Raw genomic sequence first — 23,840 nt, forward strand, 5'->3', positions numbered from 1 at the left:
CGAATCGTATCAAGCGATAGCACAACACCTGCACAATACTATAGAAATTCTTTGAGGATAGCCTTCGTAGAATAGAATAGAATGGAATAGAATGGTCGAGTTTATCGGGAAAGTCGTTCCATAATATTCTCCTTCGTGACGTAGAATTTTTCTACTTGCGACGAAGTAGAGGAAACGGGCGGTCTAATAAATTTGCAAAACTGCGGTAAACGATGCTCGAGCAGCAGCCAGGCCATGTCGCTGTTTCTTCGAATTTCGAATTTACCCTTGGAACGAAAAAAGGAAAAAGAAAAGAAAAAAAAAAAAAAAAAAGAAAGAATAGAGAGGAAAATGGAGGAATTAAGAAGGATCAAAGAATAAAATGACAAAACGCACCGTCGACGTTCGGTTTGTTCGTCATCGAACGAGCGCGAGTCGTTTCGAATTTTATACTCGATATTATTCCAGCACGATCGCTCGTCGGAACGCACTGAAATAAATCAGGCAAAGCCCTGTTGTACGTAAGTAGGTACCTACGTCGCGCCTATCGTAAAATCGCGAGAGAAAGAAAGGGAAGAGGCAAGAAGAGAGTTCTTCGAGGATCGATCTTTGTCCCAGCGAGGTTTGTTTTCACGCCTCGAATGGGTCTCGCGATGCCAGGGTGCGTCCAGAGAGTTGGGAGAATTTATTTTTACTATCGAATATTTACGTAGGAACAAAACGTGTTCCTACGAGAGTAAAACCGATCTTGGCTCGCGTCGTCTTTGTTTAAAGGAAGGGCCTTTTTTCTCTCTCTCTCTCTCTCTCTCTCTCTCTCTCTCTCTCTCTCTCTCTCTCTCTCTCTCTCTCTCTCTCTTCCTGAAGCTTTTCACTTCAAAGTTCGATCTAAAGAAAGAAAGAAGATCGTAGGATCGGCGGGAAAGATAATAAGGAAAGATACTCGCGATCGTTTCTATTTCGTTTACGCCGTTTCAAAATATGACTTGCTCGTTAAATGGGTACTTGTTTCTATGTCGGTAAGCGTGCCTTGAGTGTACTCGTTACGTTGAAACCGTTCGTTCGCATTCGACGTTGTAAGGTAAAGCGACGAAGCATCAATTATCCCAAATGGCCATCCTGAGTACATAGGAAAGTAAGAGGTAGTTCAGCTTTAGAGGTAGGCGGCTCTATTCAGCGATAATTTTCAATGTAAATCATTATTTAGGTTCTTTCTTTCTTGTAAACGTTCGATCTCGACGACAAAGAATGAACAGGGCGGGGGTGGGGGGAGGGAAATCATCGAAATGCTTTTACAGTAGGTTTATAAATTTCTCATAGGATAATCGATGGAGCGTGTAATAACGACGGGAATGTTTCACACGTGTGCATATGTCGGAAAGAGAGAAGAAAGACCACCGGTACAGCTCCATCGAGAGTTTCAACCGTGAACCGTTGGATTTGCATAGCGATTCGGTACGCTCGTAGTTAGGCGGCTCCATTAGATCGTTTTTGCATCCCCAAGTATCAAGATTGTGCGATCATTATCCGTCTCTCGATTCATCGTCGTCCTCGGGCATGGCCGGGACAGCAAAAGGAAGAAGACGGCAGATAGCCTCGAGAAAGCGTGAGTAGGAGCAACGGTGTCGCGAAGATTATCGGTCCATTCGATCCTCCGTATCGGGAGGAAGTCGCGGGACGGATATCGCGATCTCTTTATCGCGTATCTTCCCGTAAAATCAAGATATACACACGTTTATGTTTGTAAAAGGAAAGCGAGAGGAACCGCGAAGCACGCGTTTAGCGTGCCATCGACGCAAGGCTTATTCTTCTTGACGCATTAAACTGCGCCGCACAATCTCTGACGATCGGAGCAATCGTCTTGGTTGATTTTCATTTATGCCTAAGCGAAATACCATCGAGGATTTTTAAGAATCGATCGAATGATCGACAAGGCGTGCCGGGTAATCGACTCGCATGCGTCATAGGGGCGGTACACGATCTATAATAGCTCTTTGAAATAGCTAAGAGCTATGCCTTTGCAATTTACTCCGCTAACAATGACCGAGTTTTACTTCCTTCGTCGGTAAATAAGAAAATTTTCAACGTATTCGTCCTTTTATATCCTTTAAATAGCTCGCATATCTTCGTTTCGTTCGATAGCGAACGTTTGCGTCCCTCGATCTCTTGCGTGATCGATCAAGGAGAAGAATCGATGTAAAAAGTAAGAAGAACGTGTACGTTCGAGCGAGAATATAGACTGGTAGTAAAAGCGAATCTCTTCGATTTACCGCAATATCGAAAATTATCGATCGTTGCTCGTTCAAATTATTTTCAGTTCGTATCGCGATCGCGATCTCGATCAGTCAAGATCGATTATCGATGCATACGAAAGCGCCTATTAATGATAGAGGATCCGTTAAAGAGAATAATTGACCGATCGATTTCTTGCGCCGTCTAAGATCAAGGCGAGAAAGAATGTTTATCGCGTTGCGATGAAAAAAGTAGCCTGATCTAGTGCTCGGAATCGTCGATTTATGTTTCGTATAGGAACGCGCAATGGTCGTTTTAATTACCTGCCGACAGATTGATCGATCGACGCCTGTCTTTCTCTATCGTCATCCGTTAACGCGTTTAATACTTTATTCGCTTTTTCATCTAGCCGATAAACGACCTCGTAATTTTTGCATCGATTATCTTTCCCGATTATTTTCCATCGATTGATTACCTTCTCTTTTTCCTTTCCTATTAAGAAGATACAAAGTATTCGCGCGTTTGTGAATCGATGAAAAAGTATTATATATACAAGTTACGTTTGAATTTTTAGGAAGGCGATGCATAGATTGTACCTGCAAACATTGCGCTCGAAAGATCTGACCAAAGCGATGTGAAATTATTTTACATGGTTGGTATCGCGTCGACAAGATCATTAATCTTAAATACTCGGTATAGATATCTAGATGCGATAGAGAGAGGAGCAACAATCTTTTAGCGAAGCTCCGTAGGCCGCTCGTTATCGTTAACGGCTCGTCATCGATACGTACAGGAAGAACGTCGTCCGCCGTTAAGCTTCGATAAAGAAAGAAAAAGAATAAGCGAAAGGGAAGATAAGTGGACGGAATCGTCGAGCGGTACGACGTTGCTCTCGATTGCCTTTAATAATCCTCCTTAATCTATTCGTGTTGATAGCGTTCTTACTTGATCGCGGATTTCCGTGATTTAAGGAAAAAGAATTGGATAGACAGGTAGGTAGGTAGGTAGGTAGGTAGGTAGGTAGGTAGGTAGGTAGGTAGGTAGGTAGGTAAGTAGGTAGGTGGGTAGGTAGGTAGGTAGATACATATCTATAATCGGAAAGAAAAATCGTGTCGAGTTTCGCAAAAGGTTTATTGCATCGTGCACGTGAAGGGTAGATTGGCACAATCGAAATAGATCAATTCTCTAGGAGCTTTTCTTTCTCGGCTCGTGGCTGGCGCGCGATCTGTTCTGTTTTGAAAAGGAGACTCTTTGATCCGTCGTGCTCGGAGTCGCGATCGTAATTCACTCGGAGAAAGAGCGAGCAAGAGAGATCTCGCGCAAACGCGCGCGATATAGAGATAGATAGATAGATAGAGAGAGAGAGAGAGAGAGGGAGAGAGAGGGAGAGAGAGTGGGCAACGAAATGCTTCTGGCGTTGCTCGTAAACTCCCTCGAGCGGGAGATGGATAGAGAGAAAGAGGGGCGTGAGGAGAAAGAGGTGGAGAGAACAGAGCGATCCAGAGACGCGCTCGTCATCCGTTTCGTCAGTCGTTTAACACTGCCGTTGACTGTGTCGAATAAAAATACGCGGTTGACGGACCACACACGCAGTGCATTTCCTTACGTACCAATTAGGATGGCTCTAGAACGGCGAGGATCGCGGCGGTCGAGCTCGTGATTTAGTTGCGTTTTTGCGCTCCTATGTTTCTCTCGCTATCCTCCCTCACGTGGCCACGATCATCTCGTCGTCGTCGTCGTCGTCCTCGTCCTCGTCCTCGTCTCCGCCTCGAGACGGCCGTTTTATCGCTTCGACGATGCCAACGGCAACGTTACCAAGTATTTTTAGTGATCGTTTTTCAGTCGACGCGTTTCGTCTGCTACCGACCAATCATCGAACGTCTTCGTCCGGTACCACGTTTAGTTTTATTATTTTTTTACACTTTTTCCTTCGTCGTCAGGAAATCTCTTCAAGTAGAGTCCGTTTAATCATTTTATATAACGCCAAGATGGCCGACAGCATCGACAATATAATTACCTACTTATTATCTGGCGTATCACCGTCACCCACCCCTTCGGTAGGGGGGGGGGGGCCAGAAGTAAAAAAAAAATCGACTTCCGTCGACATCTCGCGAACGCCACAAATCTTTCTTTTCGACAATAGAGTAGATATTTTTGGAAGACATTAAAAAAATATAATTAGTCTTCGGTGTTGTTTATCGTACAAATATAGATATAGATACCTACCGATATAATATTACTCGGAAAAGAATACTCGTCTATCTGGAGCGATTAAAAGGATTTAACGTGTAGTTTGCGAAAAAGGAAGCTAATGTGTCCTCGTAAAATAATCAAAATGCGATATTTCCGTCGAGGTCGAGAGAAGCGGGTGTGTGAGAGACTCGAGTGAAATACGCGGGAATAAATTGGAGGAACGTCTTCGAAGAGAAGGGGGGAAAAAGAATGCGCGATGAGACGAGACATTTATAATAAGTCGAGGATTATTAATGACTCTGTTCTCATCGAATCGCCAAAATTGAATGGACACGCGACATAGGCACCTAGAATAGGGGTAGAAACGGTCTTTATCGATTAGTCGCTTTAATGCTATAAGGTTCCTTCATCGAAGGAAAGCGCAGTAAACTTTGTAACGGACAGTTACGACTTGTCGGCCATGTCGGCTGCCGGCTATCAATTTCGCACGTTGATGTCTCGCGCGAGAAATTAATTGACCATCCGCGTTGGCCGGCAAAGTGGAATCCGAGCGAAATAGCTCGCGATTCGACGATTCGAAAGGAGGCTCTTCCTCGAAACCCGAAGATCCTCCGAGTCCAACGTCGTATCGCACAGGAATGGCCGCTAATCGCTCAAGATGGCGTCTTATATGGTAGAATCACGAGTATTTGTAACGCGCGATCCTCGGTATACTCGACGAATCGAATCGCGTACGATTACGTAAGTCATCTTAGGATTCTCGTGCACGAGAGGAGCACTTTTCCTCTTCCTCTTTTCACGCACCTTACGAAGGTAAGAGTAATTCTCCGAGGAGGCTAGCGATTCCGAGCGAAAAGCGATCTTTAGTAATTCCGAGCAATTAGTATTTTTTCGGACGTTTTCTTGGCGTTTCGGTGAAAGTCGGAGGAAAGCGCATCTGTTTCCGATTATGTTCGTTAGGATAAATTAAAGATTGTAAAATATTCAGCAAAATGCTTGTTGGCTCGTGAAAATTTCCTTTGTTCTCGACGAACGGAAACGCGAACGAAGGAACGATGATATTGTAACCCACCTCTCGTGTAACCCACCTTCGCTCTCTCTCTCTCTCTCTCTCTCTCTCTCTCTCTGTTTATCTCGCGTGTAAAAGGTAAGCTGAACGTGGCCTTTCCCAGTTTCCTATGAGAACTCGGCCGGACGGCGCAAAACTTCTTAGTTTATCTAAGACAGGTATTCATAATTTCAGTAGGTACCAACACGTTGGCGAGGTCGAAGATAATAACGCTAAACTAAAGCAAGACCGCTTCTAAGTGGATAATTAGATTTTTTCCGCGCGCGCGCAGCACTCCCACTTTCGAAGAAACGAAAAAGATTCCTTTTACGTGTAGGTACCTTATTTCTACTTAATTACGGGGAGGTAGATATATACATATATATGCTCGCGAACCGATAGAAATTTGAACAAGGCTCGACGACGTCTCCATCGTCGTAATTCGTAGATCGAATCTCAGGTAGCAGGGGAGCGCGCAAGAGATGGGGAAGATCCGGTCGTTGTTTGCGCAAGAATTCTCGCTGGCGGATAATTAAAGTACAAATTACCGCTTAGGCCGATAACAGTGATTTCCTTTGCCGGGGTCGTTTTTAATCGCGAAGAGAGAGTATTTCGACGTTGCGTTCGGCGTGTTTCGAGAATGCGATTCCCGAACGAACTCGCGAGATTATCCGCACGCGATTTCATTATCCTTATTCGCTACCTCGGTCCTCCACGATGACCTAACTCAATAATTAATTGGGCAAGGGTGTCGAAGGGGACAATCGCTTATCGGCGATTAAGTCGAAAGGGAAAAATTTTTTTCGCGACGATTCGCTTGTATCGTTCGACGTGGCGTGACTCACCAGTAGATTCTCACGTGAATCGAATGATTTGTCAAAGAAATTGACTATTACGAAATTACGTCGTGCTATTAGGATCTCTCGTAGCGCCTAAGCCGAAACGAGCCGGAGGAGGGAGGGAAACGTCGGCGTCGCCCCGAGCGATCGCAATTCGTATCGAATGACTCTATCGAGAGCGACGGCCGTCTCGAAAGACGATAAACTCGGTAGTTAATCGCGATCGTTCGAAACGCGCTAAGCCAGTGTAAGCGATACTTGATTTATTACTTGTCACGGTGCGCCGACCGAACGTTACCGCAATATTCGCTTTTCTTCCCTGCACACAATCGACGGCTGCTTTGATTTTTTACAAAGCCACTCGAGACCGAACGTCGTAGTCTAATGGCTAAAATGACGCGTAATAAGTTTTTAAATACACAGAGAGTATTTCGATCGGTGCACGTAAATGAATCTTCGACGAATGAAATTAACGGGACGCTTTTTAAATCGCGAGCGAAAAGGACTGCGAGAATGGAAGTAGGTAGATGGTAATAAAAGCGAATAATCTGGAAGTAACATTCAAGTGTAACATTATGATTAATTATTTATAGATTAATTAGTACGGTTAAAAGGTAAAGAAAAGAAGAAAGAAGGGAGAATATCCCACAAATCGATTCTATCTCGGTAACTCGGCACATTGAAATATTCATTAAGAGAAGGCGAAGTAGTTCATTCACTCGTTCGTCCTTTAAAGAAGATCGTTATTTTTGGCTTTCGGCTGGCCCGTCGACAAACGGGGTAAAAACGAGCGCGAACGATGCCATCGTGACAAATGTTTGCTCGAACGAAAATCCTTTCTATATCTCTCGAGGCGACACTCGGTGCTGTCGATCAATCCTTAACCGTCGACTAGCGCCGGAAGTTTTAGTCTTTTTCCTTGCCGATTCCTCCCCGATGTATCTTTGACAAGACTATTTAGAGGGAGAACCGCTCGCACATTCGAAATATCCCCCACCTACCCCCATCTACCTACCAATCTACCTAGCTATATATCGAAAATTTTTTTATAGTCGCACACGGTATCGAATCGTTTTATTTAATAATGCGTATGCGATAAGAAAAAGTACCTAGGACGAAATTTTGATTGCAGAAAGGGAACCAAGCGGTTCTGGTGTCGTCCGTGGATCACACCAGTCGGTTCAGGAATCGATCAACGCCGAGGACGAGCCGGAAACGGATGACGCCGGAAGTACGAGCGGAAAAGGAGCCTCGCCCGTTAATCCGTTGCTTCAGGAACGATGGAATTGCGAGGAGCTCAAGCACGTCGTTTGTCATCTGGAAACCAAAGATCTTTGGGATAAGTTCAACGAGCTAGGCACCGAGATGATCATCACCAAGACCGGAAGGCAAGGGAAATATCTTTCACCATGACGTATCTTATAAATGCTAATTTCTTAAGAAGATCAAATCGCGTAGGTGCGCACGGACGCGACTTGTCCTTACGACGTTCGCGAAAAGTTAAATTTCCATCATCGTCCTGACGAGTTTGATCGTCAGGTTTCCAACGACGAAAGCCCGGATGACACTTGGCAAGGCAAGACATCATCGTAAATTATTTGTCGCGAGTCGAGCGACCGCTTACGCTTTTACGATATAACTTGTTCGCTCGCGCGCTCGCCTCTATCGCGTTATGAGGTCAGGACCAGTTGGGAGTAAAGCCCGCGCGACGGCCAGCCAGGAGACATGTCGTCCCATGGGACGATGGTTTCGCTAATGGATCAACGTTTCCATTTGTCGATGACGATGTCGGACCATTAACTCTTTCTCGTTACGCCTGCCCCCTCTTGCCTTTCAAATCTCTGACCCTTCTTTCGTATCGTCTCGGACACGTTAGAGGATTGCTCGCACGCTTTCGAATGAATTCAATCTGGATGTGGTGTACGGGTCACGATACGACACCCACGAGAACGAACGAGAACCATCTGGCTGCCAACTAAATATTTAGTCAACCCCTGAGAAAAGCTTTACCTTTCTCCTGCGTATCAGAAATTGTTCGAGAATCCTTATCGAATATTGCACTAGGACGTAAAAATGATGGGGGCGATATATCTATCTATCTGTATATATATATATACATGTGTGTACGTATATATATATATATACATGTATATATATACATACATATATATTTATATATACATATATATATATATATATATAGAGAGAGAGAGAGAGAGAAAGAGAGAGATCTTTTCGTAAAATGCAAAAGTCGTAAGGGCGTACAGAAAGAAGACGAGGAGCAAAGGAGAAGAAAAGCTGCTTGGAGAAGTTGAACGAAGGCAGAGGATCGGCGCGCGCCTAATTGCCCGCTACGACGGCAATACGGTCCCTAAAGCCCTTCCTTCTTCGTTGTCCCCCCACCTCCTTCCTTTCTCTCGTAAGGGATTCCTCCAGCCGGTTGGGCGCTTACTCGTGCGTCAGTAATTAGATCTGCGTCGCGGCGCTGGTCGTCGCTCCCTTCAACCGTCAACTTACCTCTCCCCACTCTCTTTCATTCCTCTCGAAGAACGGTAGCAGCAGTAGCAGCAGCAGCAGCAGCAGCAGCAGCAGCAGCAGCAGCAGCAGCAGCACTGGCACTACGACAACAGCACCACCATCACCACTACCACGACCACCAGCACTACCATCGCTACTACCAGAAGCATCGCCATCGCCGACGCGACCACCCCTTTTCAGCTACTCGAAAGTACCTCCGGGCACGTCCCTCTCGTTTCTCCCCTTTTCCTTTCCTTTCGTAGAATTTTAAGGGCAGAGCTTCCTCACCCTTCGCTACTTCTTATACTCCACCTCCCTTTGGTAGACGACGCGTCTGCGCCGTCGCCATCAGCGACCTTTTTACCACCCCCGATACTCTCTCTACGAGTTTAATGATAAAGTCCTTCCTTCGCACGCTGCGATCGTTGACGTTCAAATTTCTTTCATCGACTTTGAGATTTAGTTGGATAAAACATAAAATCGTTTTAATAGACGCTACGAAACGATCCTCGTATTATGAACTCGTCGATGTTGATAAAGGACGTTAAGAAATACCTACTCGAATTCTCGCTTTCATCCATCATCCACTCCAAGTTGACTTTTGAAACGCGACTTCCCAGAGAGTGGCCATTGAAACTGGTCTGCCGTACACTTTACGTTGGAAAGAAGAGGGTGAGTTCTCGATCGAGAGCTCGATAGACTCCCGTTAGTCCGTCACTTTGGATCATCGACTTCCTAGGGATAATCCTCCTGGCATCTCTCGTGTACGCCTTTGGGTCACGAGAGAAATTGCCGAGAGTGGTAGAAAGGAAGGGAGAGATAGGGAGAGGGAGAGAGAGAAAGAGAGAGAGAGAGAGAGAGAGAGAGAGAGAATCTACCTTCGTGGTCCAAAGTTCAATTCATTAACAAAGGACGGCTTGATAAATAAAAGCATTACTCACGCTCGTGGCGCTGCGCCGGGATGAATGCATACCCGAGTCGACAAGGACCGAGGAGAGGACGTAGATAAGATCGGCGGGTGTCCCCGCGTTTTAGTGGTCGAACCAGCGGGGTTCCCGACACGGTATTAATGTTTGGCCTCCGAGGCAAAACATTCGCGCCATGGGACCCGTAGCCTCGATGAGGCCCAACGAGGAGGTACCCCTCGCCGGTCCACAGGAGTGACCGTGAGCAGTGTTAAGGGCGTGTTTCATGTGTGAACGTGGGACACTGTACGCTCGCGCACCTTGTCGTCCAGAGAGTGAGAGAGAAAGAGAGAGAGCGAGGGGGAGGGGTGGAGAGAGGATCGAGCAGAAAGCGCGCTATGAAAACACGAAAAATAGATCGTTACATCGTCGATTCGTCGTTTCGGAACGAGTTCCTTCTCGGTGGCTACGATCGCGACCATTTTATTTCACTTTGCTTCTGCTCTTTTATCCTTCCTCCTTCTCCTCCACGTCTTTCTTTTTAGTTTTCTTTTGCCTCTTCTCGATGATATTCTCTTTCGCGGTCCACAGCTTCGAAGGCCGTGCCTCGCTCGCGACGAGATTATCTAGGATAGTTTTTCAGATCTCTGAACACTCTCTCTCTCTCTCTTTCTCTCTCTCTCTCTCTCTCTCTCTCTCTCTCTCCGCGCTTCCTTTCTTTCCTTCTACTCTGAACGGAGCGCGGGTATACGTTATCGCGCGGATGTTTATCGCAGTTTAAAATTGGCTCCAACGCTGACCTCGATCAGGTGGATTATGAATAAATGATCGAGCGCCGCTGGGTAGCTCGGGATAGAGGGGCTAGAAAAAACAAAGAGACCGGTAGCGAGTGCTTCTCTCTAAACGGTTCTAGAGCGAAAATATTACTATGAAAATGTTCTTCCTTCTCCTTCTATTCCTCTTCCCGTGAAGCGTCTCTTTTTATTCTAATTGATTTAAACGGCTACATAAAGATATTGTAAATGAAATCGCAGGCGGATGTTCCCGACCTGTCGCGTCTCCTTCAACGGACTAAAGGCGGACAGCCGGTACGCGGTCTTAATGGATATCGTGCCGGTGGATAACAAGAGGTACCGGTACGCTTATCACAGAAGCTCGTGGTTGGTAGCAGGGAAGGCCGATCCACCGGCGCCCGCTCGTCTTTACGTCCACCCCGACTCACCGTTCACCGGCGAGCAACTTCGCAAGCAAGTCGTCTCCTTCGAGAAAGTCAAGCTTACGAACAACGACATGGACAGGCAAGGCCACGTAAGTCACTTTTTTAATCGCTAACGAGGCGCAAAAGTTAAACGATTTTGTTACAAACGTTCAATCTTTTCCCATCGACGAATCTTACCACGAACCGGATTAATCGCACGAGAGATATATTTCCGAGCGATTTATCGATAGATCTGTCGAAGGAAGAAACGCGCAAGTTCGGTTCGAACGACAAAGATTATAGGGTCTGGTTCGTTGTTAAAATATTTTGCCGCGTGAGCGCTTACTCCGTGAAAGTTAAAGTGGCACTCGAATATGTCGGGATCTGCCTACCTGTTGCATACTTTATGGACCGCGTACGTTTTCGTGAAGTTTCTCTACGTTAGCGTTAACGCGACCTTCTCTGTCTCGACGACATTACGCGGTGTACCTAACCCTTTTTCTTGGATAATTTGGAATCGAGCGACTAAACGATCCGATCTCGTGCGACTCGTCGGAGGATAATTTGACAGTCCGTTGTCTCGTTTGTCATGATTCGCGAGAATCTCCTTTTTCGAGCACCCTCGTCGTTCCTCTCCTCTCTCCTCTCCGTCTTCTTTTTCTTCTCGTCTCATTGTCAGCCAGGTTTTTACTCTTTCTCTCTCTCTCTCTCTCTCTCTCTCAGTTTCTGTCTCTGTCTCTTCCTCCTCGTGGGTCCCTTAATTCATCGGATGACTGACGTAAATAGGAACTCCGATCGGACCGAGCGTTTCTTCACGGTTCTCTCATTTTGTATTCAGGGTGTTACACGTCGGCGGACGAGGGCAAAGTGATTCTTTTGAATGGTACAAGAATGCCTAAGCGAAGTGCTCCTAATTCATACGCTTTTTCTTCCATCGAGAATCTCATTTATTATGAACGCTATCACTTTGCCGTCGCCCTCGACGACGATTCGAAATAGAAGCGTCCCGTCCCAACCTATCGATCCTATCCAAATTGTCATATTTCGAAAGAGAGAAATAGAAGGAAGGCCGCGCGATCGATAGCGTTACAGTAAACTTGCACAAATATAAGAGAGTATTGTAGATGAAAAGGCGCGTCGGTGAAATATGACTTTTTCGAAGAAAACTTTTTCGAAAGGAAAAGGCACGTAGTACGATAGTAAGAACCGGCGACTATTTAGGCGAATCCGTTTGTTTCCGCGAAATATCGTTTACAGTGGCTAATTCAGCGCGGCCTGTGCGAGCAGTTAAGAGGCTGCTGGCTGGTTCTCTCAACGTTTCGCGAGATCGATACGATATCCCGAGAGCTAAGAGGTAACGACCTCTCTCGCGCGTTGCCTCTCTCCTCTTTGCGAGCCACCTTGTGCTTATTTGCGAAACGTCGCGTACATAGGCGTAAATCTTTATCTAAATTGCGGACGATTTGCAGCTGGTGCTGAACTCGATGCACAAGTACCAGCCGAGGATCCACCTGGTGAAGAGGCCAGATTCGGGCACGGCGAAACCCATCGTTGATCTCGAAAAGGAGTCGTACAAGACCTTCATATTCCCGGAGGCCATATTCACCGCTGTCACCGCCTATCAGAATCAGCTCGTAAGTTTCGCTTTGTTTCACGTTACTCGCCGCTTCTTCTTTCCTTTTCTCCCTCCCTCCCTCTCTCTCTCTCTCCCTCTCTCTATCTATCTGTCTTTGTCTTTCCTTTCCTTTTCTATCTTTTTCCTTTTTTTTTCTCTTCTCAGAACGGGCTCTTCTTTCTTCTATCCACCGGGGACATCCTTGTTCTTTTCGTTTAGAAACGATTTTAGCAGTCTCTACGGCTAGTCTCGATTCTTGGAGAGAAATTAAGAGAGATCGATAAACTTGACCTCCTTTCGTCGCCTCGTCAATCGCTTCTGCGAGGACTCTTTTCTCTTGACACGCCAAGAATGAACAATAAATAAGATGGGAGCGAAGAGAATGAAAATAGATTTGCAAGGATTTAACGTCGGCAAATCGGCGAAAGAGCGAGGGAAGAGAATCGGTTCCGTAGGCGAGTCCGAGTAACGATCTTTCTCCGTCTCTCCTGCTCGTTTCTATGTGCCCGGAGTTACTTACGTAGCAATTCAGGATTCAGAGAGAGAGAGAGAGAGAGAGAGAGAGAAAGAGAGAGAGAGAGAGAGAGAGCGAGTATACGGCGGCAGGCAGTTATCGTATTTCACGATTGTCGTTTAGAACCCAACGTGCGTCACGTGTGTGGTCCGAAGTGCTCTCGCTCTCGGGGACGTTCGCATTCCGCGAGCGTCGCGGCGCTGCTCCGTGTGAGGCCCAATTTGGTATCCGACGTCACCTTCCCTCTTCTCCGCCTCTTCCTGAAACGTCTGGAATCTGGAGCTCGACGCAACCCATCCTTTCGCTGTTTCCACTTGTCCCGTTCATCTTTTCTTACGGATTTTCCAAAGATCGCGACTATGTTTCTATCATCGCGTCGATTCCTCTCGGAGACGCATACTATTCCCTGTTTCTCCTTTCTTATTCCCCCACTACTAGAGAGAAAGAGAAGAGGGGCTACTTTGACGTATGTGCGAGAATATATTTAGATATACAAGATCGAGATTAATACGAATAAGCCGTGCGTGAAAAGTAAGAATCCGATCTCGAGATGGAACGCACGGCAGCACGCGCTTATGTACTTTTAAAGACAGTTTAATAGCTCGACGATTTAAAACTCCATTAAAGTGGACTGAAAATCGTCCGGGTCATGTGTAATAATCTAAATGCGCGAGTTCGATGATAGATAGATCCATCCTTCGCTTTAATGTAAGAGAAATTAACGCGTTCCCTCCCTACTTATCGCGCAATCGTCTCAACGGACAGTCGACTGTACGTCGTTAGGTTCTGCTTTTTCTTTTTTCCACTCGAACGTGCCCAGAGAGAGAGAGAGAGAGAGAGAGAGAGAGAGAGAGAGAGAGAGAGAGAGGGAAAAAGAGAAAGAGAGAAAGGAAATCAGAATTCGGTTAGGCCCATCTCGTATTCGACGATCGAGGCAGGATGAAAACTAACGGGTGGTCCAGGAGGTCTCTTACGTGCTCGGCGACGACGACGGCGACGTAGACGACGACGACGACGACGACGACGACGACGACGACGACGACGACGACGACGACGACGACGACGACGTGGTTGTTGATGATGATGATGAGGTGCGAAGAGATGCCCTGGCAATTACCTCGGGCCGACTTCTCTCTCTCTCTCTCTCTCTCTCTCTCTCTCTCGACCATTCATCCTCTCTCTTTCTTTGTGAGCCTCCACTTTCTGCGTTCTCTCGTCATTATCGTTCTTGCGGCTTCTCTTCTCTGTTTCTTCTTCTTCCTTTCTTTTAACATCGATCGAGGCGCGCTGTTTCCAGACTTTTCAACAAACGCCCGCTCTCGCTCGCATGAAAATAGAAAGGTTAAGGACGAAGGGTGAAAAGGAAAGAGGGGAACGAGAGCAACGGTGGTGGTCAGAAAAGAGAAAAAGGATTGGAAAGATGGAATGCACTTTGGCAGCGTTGAAATTCCTTCCTGGCCGGTGAACACCAAGAGAGAAAAGTTATTCTTTTCGTATAAGAGATAATTTGACGGCGTTTGACTCGTATCATTCGTCTTTGGTCAATTTGCAGTCTGTTTACAAGACGATGAGAAAATCATGATGAATCTTTGTTCCCATTGTATCTTTGGAAATCCCGTCCATAGTTGTCCAAGACAACTATGTGAATTATGATTTTATCTCTGTATCCGCAAAGCCGAGAGGATTTTGGTATCTCGATTAGGTCTCCGTCTTTCCCATCCGCTTCTCTCGAAGGCTGTCCAAAAATCCATTCGTTGCGGTTCGTATCCTTCTCCTCTCTCTTCCAGTACTCTTTTTCCTAGTCGCGTCGTGGGGTAAGCTCGTTTAGTCGCAACGGCTACTCTTTTTTCCTCTTTCCGTCTCTCATCTCTTCGTGCGAGTCACACATCGTCGCACGCACGTTTTTTACATTTTCTTTCCCTCCTCTATATCCCTACTTTTCTCTCTCACTCTCTTTTGGCCGCGTAACGACCTCCGCGACCGTGCCGATCCGTCTTTCTCGCTCGCACCACGTCATAATTCATAAGCTAACTGCTTTGCTTCTCTCTTTATCCTCCGTCTCCTTCACGCTTCTTGATCTTCTCCAAGCTTTCTTCCACCTCCTTATCGCCCTTGCCACCGCCGTTGCGATGTCGGCTCGACGTTTTCTCTCTCTCTCTCTCTCTCTCCCCTCTTCCTTCTCCCTCTTTACCTACCTCGTCATCGTCTTCGTTCGCATCGCTATCGTCCTGCATCTTCTGTCCTTCGTCAACGATCGTGACTTTATATACCATCTTGCTTGTAGAATTTCTTTCAAAAGCATTAGTTCGCGAGTAGAAACATTGTTACCGTTTGATGTTTACGTTCACGTTCGACCAAGAGGAAACGTTGGAAGAACGCCAAAGAGAAAAGGAACAGAACGAGAGAGAGAGAGAGAGAGAGAGAGAGAGAGAGAGAGGATAGAGGGATCCGTAAATTCGAGCTGATGATTCCTCTCGAGCGAGCCAGAAGCCGAGGAGACGGCGGGACGACAGTCGATAAACGCCGAAGGCACGCCTTTTTTCGAGACCACTTGGAACTTCAAAGAAGAACGGGCTCCGTAACTTTCGCCTAATCGTTCGGTCCGTCTACTTCGTGCGAGAAGGCTTCTCCTTTTCTCCGGCACATGCGCGTTATCCTACGACGATCTCAACCCGGAAGATCGTCGAAAAGATCTTACGTGTACGATGGCACGCGTTCAAAGTTTAAAAATGAACAAAAACAAAAAAAAAAAAAGAAACAAAAAATATCATTGGTAGTTTTCTTTTGCGACGCGAATATATTCGCCTCGAAGCAAGTATCGTAATCGTTCTATCATCGAATCGCCGTTCGAACGCGTATCGAGTCGAGAAGAGTGGAAAAGCGAACGTGTAATTAGTATGTACCTACGTCCGTACGTCTTGACCCTTCTCAGAGAAAGATCGGTTTCGATTAATCGTTCGATGAGAAGGATGGGGGAATCGAAGCCCCACGATCGAGAGATGCGGGCAAACGGGCAAACTTATACACGCAAAATAATTCATTTCCCTAACGGTCTAAGAATCGTCCTTCTAAGTACAAAACTAATCGCCATATGCGTCCGACGATAATTTAGACACTTGCCACCGAGAGACGAAGAGCACCACGATTACGAGAGGAAATAAGAGAGAAGCCCGAGGAATAAAGAAAGAGAAGAGAAAGATCATAGGGCGGTTAACGGGGAGGTTTTCAAGCGACGAGCGGTAGAAACGCATCCGTGCGAGCCTGTGTATATCGGATTTGCGACGGGAGGAGAGCGGGAGAGAGAGAGAGAGAGAGAGAGAGAGAGAGAGAGAGAGAGAGAGAGAGAAAGAGAGTTAAAAGGATCTAGAGAAGAAGCGATCGGAATTGAAGGAGGAGTCGATGGTGATTTTAGTGGCTGCGGGCGTCGGCTTTCGCGAGAGAGGAACGAAAGAAAACATAAATAATCGCGTTCAAATGGGAGAAAGGACGGAAGACGAGGAAGAAGAGGAAGATGAAGAAGAAGATGAAGATGAAGATGAAGAAGGAGGTGGAGGTAGCTCTCTCAAAGCCACACACGGTGCTCGCGAGCCGACGGCCATGCTTTCGAATGCTCTTTCCCTTCCCCCGCCCTCACCCCCTTCCTCTCTCTCTCTCTCTCTCTCTCTGTCTTCTCGTTTCAGTGGACGATACTTTGGAGGAAGGTAACGAGAAACAAGAGTAAACTCGTCGGCGACTACCTTGAGGATTTTCTTGAAAAAATTCAAGCATTCGTTGTTGTTTATCTTTCGTCCAAACGACGATGGATTGATGTACTTTGATCGAGCGAAAACGGGCGCGTAATTCAAATTAGTCGGTAGCGAGGGTTGTTGGGTAACAAATAAAGAAAAGAAATTTAACGAAAGAGAGAGAGAGAGAGAGAGAGGTAGCGTGTCGGAGGCGCATAAGCGGCACTAAAGTGTGTGTGGCGGTACTCGCAAGCGAAACGCGACCCCTTCCTCAATGAGCGTGTCTCTATTAAATCTATTATTAGAGGCAGGGCCGGGTGTGAAAGCGTCCCTGTCAATTACCTACAGCTTCATTTTGCGATGCTTCGCACACCGCGGTTGGCCCGGTCCGCCGGCCCGGCTTGAATCGTTGCTTGAAGCGAGAAAGAACGGATGGCAAATAGATTTTTACTTAGTCGACGCAGGAAATTCAAATCTTCGTTGGAGATTTCGACGAGGAATATTTGTATTAGTCGCGAGAGAAGGAAGGTGCTTCCTTTGGATAAATACTGTCACGTAATAATAGCGATCGGGCAATAACGTTTTGAGAAAGAACAAAGGTCATGTACTCTCGATCCCTCGCGTGAGACGTGCTCTTCCTTGATCGATAAACGATCCTCTTTCCCTTTCGGACAGAAAGGGAAGAGCGCGAGTGGTAGTTTGGTGGTATACTTCCTGGTTGTTCCCTTCTTGCACGCAAAGTGCGCTTCACGATCGCGAAATTTTCTTTACCGTCGTCGTCGACGTCCTCGTCGCCGAGAGCGAATTCGAAGGCAGTACCGCCCATCGTGTTCTCAAATTCTCTCTCAATTTTCATTGACGCTGCTCCGCAGCTGGACTTAATTGGCTACCTGTCCTTCGAGTACCGTCGTTGCCATCGGGATTACACGTTACGTAAGAAAAGAGCACACCTTTCGTAGGTTTGCACGGATTCGAACATTTCCGATGGAGCGTTAGGACCATCGAACGAATTTGATTTTGTTCGACCGAGAGTAAGAGAGATCAACGACCTTTCGAGCGTAGAATCGCGCATCGGCACGACGGAACGAGGAGAGAAGAAAATATCAAAGCTGCGACCTACTCGAAAATCATTTCTTTTGCGATCGTAAAGTCTAAAGGCGGTTAAAGAATCGACGAGAGAAGGAGATAGATAGCAGAGACGGTGGTGGGCTTGTAAGAAATGAATGAGCGTGAAGAGGCACATGAGAGGGATGGAGAGAAGAAGAAGGAGGCAAAAGGAAAAGAAAGAAGGAAAGAAAGAAAGAAAGAAAGAAAGAAAGAAAGAAATAGAAGAGACATGGTATAATACTAGGTGGAGGTGGAAGCGACGACGTCGACGGTGGTGCCGGGCCAGATGTTTGGCTAATGATGTCAGCGGGATCGTAACTAAAACCGAGCCACTTCGAGCTTAGTTCGGCTTAGTCTTAGCTTTGAAGGAAAGAGTCTTATTACCGGTTGCACGTGCTCCTCGTGAGCGCGAAACCGTAGGGTAATTGGACCACCCACTTCACTCTCCTTGTCTCTTTCTTCCTCCTTTCTCTTACTTTGCGATAGTTGCCACGAGATGGTCTCTCTCTCTCTCTCTCTCTCTCTCTCTCTCTCTCTCTCTCTCTTCCCGAGCTTTGTCGATTCGACCAGCCGTCACAGTCTCTTTTTACCAAACAAATAAACTCGCTCGTACGCGACCTTCGGAAACAAGAGGTCTCTTTCTGTCGGAAGGCCGAGGGAGGACAGAAGGAACGTGTCGGATAAGAGGAAAACATAAAAGGGGACGGCCGAGGACTCCGGAAGAACAAGCTGTCCCGTGTTTCGACGGGCCGACAAAAGTCAAACTGAATTTGACTGTTTGTATCTTTGGTTTGTCCATCTTTCGCGATCCAGCCACTTTTTTCGCGAGATCCTTCGAAAGTAATTGTTAAGGAACGAAAGGCAAAACTTTTTTCTCTCGTTATGAACGTTACTTGTGGTCCAACAAAGATGTTGACACCTTCGAATAATGCGACTAACACCGGCTTCTATTTGTGCTTAAATACACGGAAAATGTACGGCGAGTTAGTTCGTTCCCAGGAGAATGGAAGCTGGAGATAAAGACTCTTTGAAAGTTTTGCGGAAAGGCGAGGCAAGAAGGAAGCCTCCGGTTAAAGAAAAGAGACACGGAGTGACCGAGGCCACCTGTGTATCCGTACCAACGCCGTGGGTGGCCCTTTGGGTAACGCGAAACTCCTAACTTGCCAGGGCGAGACGACTTAGGGTGGATTTCCGTTAGGGGTGTTCTCGTCTCTTTTCATCCCACTCCGCCTCGACGAGCCAAAGTGGCTTTTACAAACGTGACAATCTGTGTTCCAACACCTAGAAAAAACTTTCTCATATTACGATGACGAGCACCCAAATTGGAGTGCGGTTCCTGCGGATAGAGGAGTTCTTTGTTCGAACGTAGAGAGTCGAGGACTACGGGATCGTTTAACGATGTGAATCGAATAGCACGCGTTTCTGCTAGAATTCAAGAGCGATAATTTTTCTAAATTTCGATTCGCTCTCTCGATAGTCTCGAGAGCTATACTCGACTCCGGCATAAAGAGACCATTTATGTGAACTCGTACGAATCGAAGAAGGCGTCGTTTGATCGTACGAGTCGAACGGCTTCTCTCTCTCTCTCTCTCTCTCTCTCTCTCTCTCTCACCACCTCCCTCGCCCTCCCACCGCCCTCCCCCGCTCCGGTCCCTCCTCGTTAGGTTCTCGTAATTTATAATCTTGGATTTCGAAAAGACCATCCTACGACTCGCTTCCCCTCGGTCATTACGATAGCGTTACGTAGACGAGCAAACGATCGGATCGATTCTGACGAAGTAGTACGAGAAGGAAATAGTTCGAAGGAATCGCGAGCGAACCCGCTATTCTCCCTTTCCGCTGTATCGAGGACATCGTTTTGCCGCCTTCTTCTAATTTTACGAACCGTTGACTCCCGATCGGCGAAACGAAGCGTTACGAAACAGCCGGCCGTTTTCCTCCACGCGTCGTTGCCATCTGCCAACGCGAGCCTTCGACTTTGACCGATAAATCGCGACTTCTTTTCTTATGTTTTTTTTTCCAGATTACCAAATTGAAGATCGACAGTAATCCCTTCGCCAAAGGATTCCGGGACTCGTCTCGTTTGACCGACTTTGAGAGGTGAGCTTGCAAATCCATCATTCCTTCCACGTATTAAGAAAGACGTTGACAACGTTAGAAGATTAAATGCATAATCGAGCAGCTTCCCTTTCAGGGAAACGATGGAGTCGATGTTGGCGGAGCAGCAATCGTTGAGGTTTCCGCATCGATTGCCTTTCGAGATGGACCAATTACAGGCCGGTGCCGTTAGCAATCTCAGTCTCGAGGAAAAGGCACTGTGGGCCGCACGTTCGCAAATGTTGCTCAGAGCCGCCGCCGCGGTGGCGGTCAGTCCTTACGCTCAGCTCGTGAGCCCGTCTCTGGTGTATCCCGGTGCGACCGGTGCTTCGGCCGCTACCACAGCCGGCACGAGTCACCATCATCAACAGCAACAACAGCAGCAACAGCAACAGCAGCAACAGCATCATCAGCAGCAACAGCAACAACAGCAGCAGCAGCAACAGCAACAACAGCAACAACAGCAACAACAGCTCGGCCATCTATGGTGGGCGTCTTCGATAGGACCTACGCTCTTCGCGGCGGCTCATCATCACCAACAGCAGCAGCTAGCGGCCTCGAGCTCTCAGCAGGGTTCGGTCGGTGGTCCAGCCGCACCTAGACCTCTTTATCCGTCGGCTTTGGCGCTGGCGCATCATCGATTCTCACCTTATCACACGGCGAGCACACCGAAATCGGCGACGCCGGCAGCGCCCTCGCCCTCGCCCTCGCCCTCCCGAAGGGCCACACCCTCGCCAACGGACAGTCTAAGCAGAGAGGCACAGGATCTTTCGCCCTCGTAGTCGGAACCTCATCCGAACGTTTATCCGTGCGTCGTGCGCTGTGCCGTTCCTTTTCTAATCTTTGTCTCTTTTTCGAACAAGACGCTGACGCAGGTGCAAAGAGAGGAAGAAAGTTTAAAAGTGCGTGTTAAATTGCTCGGACGAGTAATCATTTGTGCGCCCGCGAGAGACGCTGAAAGGTCGTCATGTTTGGAAAGACGATGGACGCCCGATTCGAGGCAACAACGCGAATGGCAGTATGGTAATTGTGGTGGCAAAGGTCCCATTGGGACCACGCGAGACGTGCGCGACTTCGAGTTCGCCGAACGAAAGAGCAGGAAGAGAGGGGGAGGGAGGAGGGAGGGAGGGAGAGAGGGAGAGAGAGAGAGAGAGAGAGAGAATGAAGTCTTCTCTCGCGACCCATGACCTATTCTAAGAATGCTGGCAACCGTGGAGGATTTCTTTCTTGATTCTCGTCGAATGACTAGTCGTTTTCCGTTTCTCTCACGCGTCGACTTTTTACTTAACGTTCTGTCTACGTATCAACCTTTTTCATATCATCGATCTCCTCGGTCACTGCTGAAACGCCTTTATCTTTTCTAACGACGAAACGCTGAAAGGAACGTGGTCTTCTCTTTTGAAAGAACCTTACTATCTTTATCGTTTCGTTTGACGGATATATAAATAGCAACTTGTTCGAAACGCACTCGACACAGGAATGCGTTCGTCCATCCATGAATTTTATTAATAATTTTATCTTTCTTCAACTTTCTTTGATAAAAAGAGATGTGAGACAGAATGGGGTGAAAGGACGAAAGGACGACGATATCGTATTAATCACGCACGGAACAATTTATTACATTGTAAATATGTATTCCTTATAATTTTAAAATAACGATATAAGCCAAAATAATGCGTAGGTATATTCATAAAGGATACGTTGTACATCCGCATATATGCAACACACATGTATATACAACGTTACATACACACACACGCACACACACACACACACAGCCAAACACACACGCGTATATATATATATACATATACATATAATATGTATATATATATATATATATATAGTATATATAAAAATGTACATATGAATAGCTATAGGAAAGTATAGCTGTATCATAGGTATGTTGTTATAATACTCTTAGGTCGCAAATTGTATGCGTACAAAATTATACACCTACTACAACGTGCGCTATGATCTACATCGCTATTATCGCGTAACGTAGGTACGATTATTTGCGACCTGTCGGTATTATTGCCCTCCATTCCTGTAAAATAAGCTGTATATTTCATCTCACAATTTATCGTTATTGTTATTTATGTTTCGGTTCCGTATACTGCGCGTGGAAAAAATTTAAAATATTTCGGATCTCGTGATACGCTTATAATTGGTAACAAAAAAAGAAAAGAAAGAAAATAAAGAAAAGCGCTTCTATTTAAGAGTACAAAAGATTGTCGTTCATTCATAGACGATCGGTGATTCGTGTACCAAGTTCTAAAGGCGTACGCAAGAACGTCGTTTTAAGAATTTTCCACCGTCGTTCAAACGACTATTATCGCCTTTGACGATTATTACTAGCGTAGAGCGTTGATATCGTTAATGCTTGTGTTGTGAAAATGCATATCCATTGCTGTGCAAGCTACATCCTTGTAAATAAATTCCAATAAATTCTTGTACCGGGCGCAAGTGGCAATTGATTTGCAGTTGAAAACTAATTCGAAAGTTAATCTAGAGAGAATTCGGTTTACTTTCGAGAGGTACCTCTTGATTAAATCGGACCCATTTAACGGTAAGTCGAATCGTAACGGGGCGTAGAACGCGAGCCAACGTCCGTTGGTAGGTAAATCCTTTCGGGTAAGAAGCCATTATCTTGCGTACACAGTGATTTGCCTTGCACTCTGGCGTGAGTGCATTCGAGCAAATGTTGGCGGAGATCAGTTCGGTTAACCCATGGCGCGGCAGAGATAGCGCGCGCGCGTTTAAGGGAATCATCACGCGATCCTCGAATCGACCGCGTAATTGGTAGGTAAAAAGTTGGGGTAGGGGAGGGGGATGAGTATCCTCCTCTCGAATCTAATTACGTCGGATAGCGGTAAGAGGGATCTCGGGAAATAATCCAAAGCAACTATTTTTCTTTAGGAATGAGAACCGAAAAGAGAGAGAGAGAGAGAGAGAGAGAGAGAGAGAGAGAGAGAGAGAGAGAGTGATCCTCTCGTTCCATCCTTTGGTCGTGGGGATGGGGAACTCGGACGAGCGACGAACGGCTGTTTCTCGAGTCTGGTAGCTCTCCAAGCAGTCGATCCTTTTGCCGTAAATTACTCTCGCGTTTGACGCGAAAGACCAATGGCACTCATTCGGCGTCGGCCGGCAGAGGAAAATGGCAGGGAGGGCATTACAATGAAAAGAATTAACATAAAAGTCGGCATAAATATCGGAGCGAGGGGCGGTGAGAGTAAGAGCGCACAGCTCTCAGGCAATCGTCGTAAAGCTGAGAAGCTTTACATCGACGCTGAGAGCTCCCGCGCATGGTTATTTTTACGCGTTAAAAAAGGAAAGACGAAGAAGAAGACCGATCCTTTTTTCTTCTCGAAAATACGCGATCCCGGACTCGTTCGCGTTTCGACTTTCAACAAAGTCGTTGTGGCGCGAGTTGGAAGCTCGAATCGCGTCGGCCTTTTAATACGAAATGAAGGCATTATAAAGCCATTAGTCGGCCCTGAGCGTACGGCCGCTTGCGTGCGAACGCGCGCATCGCGGCTCTTTATTCGAATACACAAAACATTAACGGCTTCGCTCCTTTCTTTCTCCTTCTCCGCTCTTCTCACAATCAGTCCAGGTTGCCTTCCCCCTCGCCGGTACCTTTTCTTCTGCGCCCCCTTTTTTTCCTCTCTTTATCTCGGTACCCAATGCCAATTCTTTCTTTTTTCCTTGCCACTTTTTCTTCTAGTCCATGATACAGCACAGCAGTCTAATAACAACTCGATTAACCGACGGTCATCCGATGTGTCCGTTAAATCGTTAATTAAGCTTACGAGAAAAAGACACACACAGAGAGAGAGAGAGAGAGAGAGAGAGAGAGAGTGTGTGCAATCTA

The 23,840-nt window shown here is 46.6% G+C and overlaps 1 protein-coding gene across 1 annotated transcript in view; it reads left to right on the forward strand.

Moving 5' to 3' along the window:
- The window catches only part of LOC118447120 (uncharacterized), a 25,403-nt gene extending 2,982 nt beyond the window's left edge, over positions 1-22,421 (forward strand). The window contains exons 2-6 of the mRNA XM_035878634.2: positions 7,421-7,676; positions 10,745-11,018; positions 12,378-12,542; positions 19,893-19,969; positions 20,052-22,421. Of these exons, the coding sequence (XP_035734527.2) occupies positions 7,421-7,676; positions 10,745-11,018; positions 12,378-12,542; positions 19,893-19,969; positions 20,052-20,748 (1,469 nt within the window). The 3' untranslated portion in view covers positions 20,749-22,421. The remainder of the gene's footprint in view (positions 1-7,420; positions 7,677-10,744; positions 11,019-12,377; positions 12,543-19,892; positions 19,970-20,051) is intronic.
- The last annotated feature ends 1,419 nt before the right edge of the window (positions 22,422-23,840 follow it).

The sequence above is a fragment of the Vespa mandarinia genome, chromosome 4, assembly GCF_050613455.1.
Source record: "Vespa mandarinia isolate Hongniang chromosome 4, ASM5061345v1, whole genome shotgun sequence".
Lineage (NCBI taxonomy): Eukaryota > Metazoa > Arthropoda > Insecta > Hymenoptera > Vespidae > Vespa > Vespa mandarinia.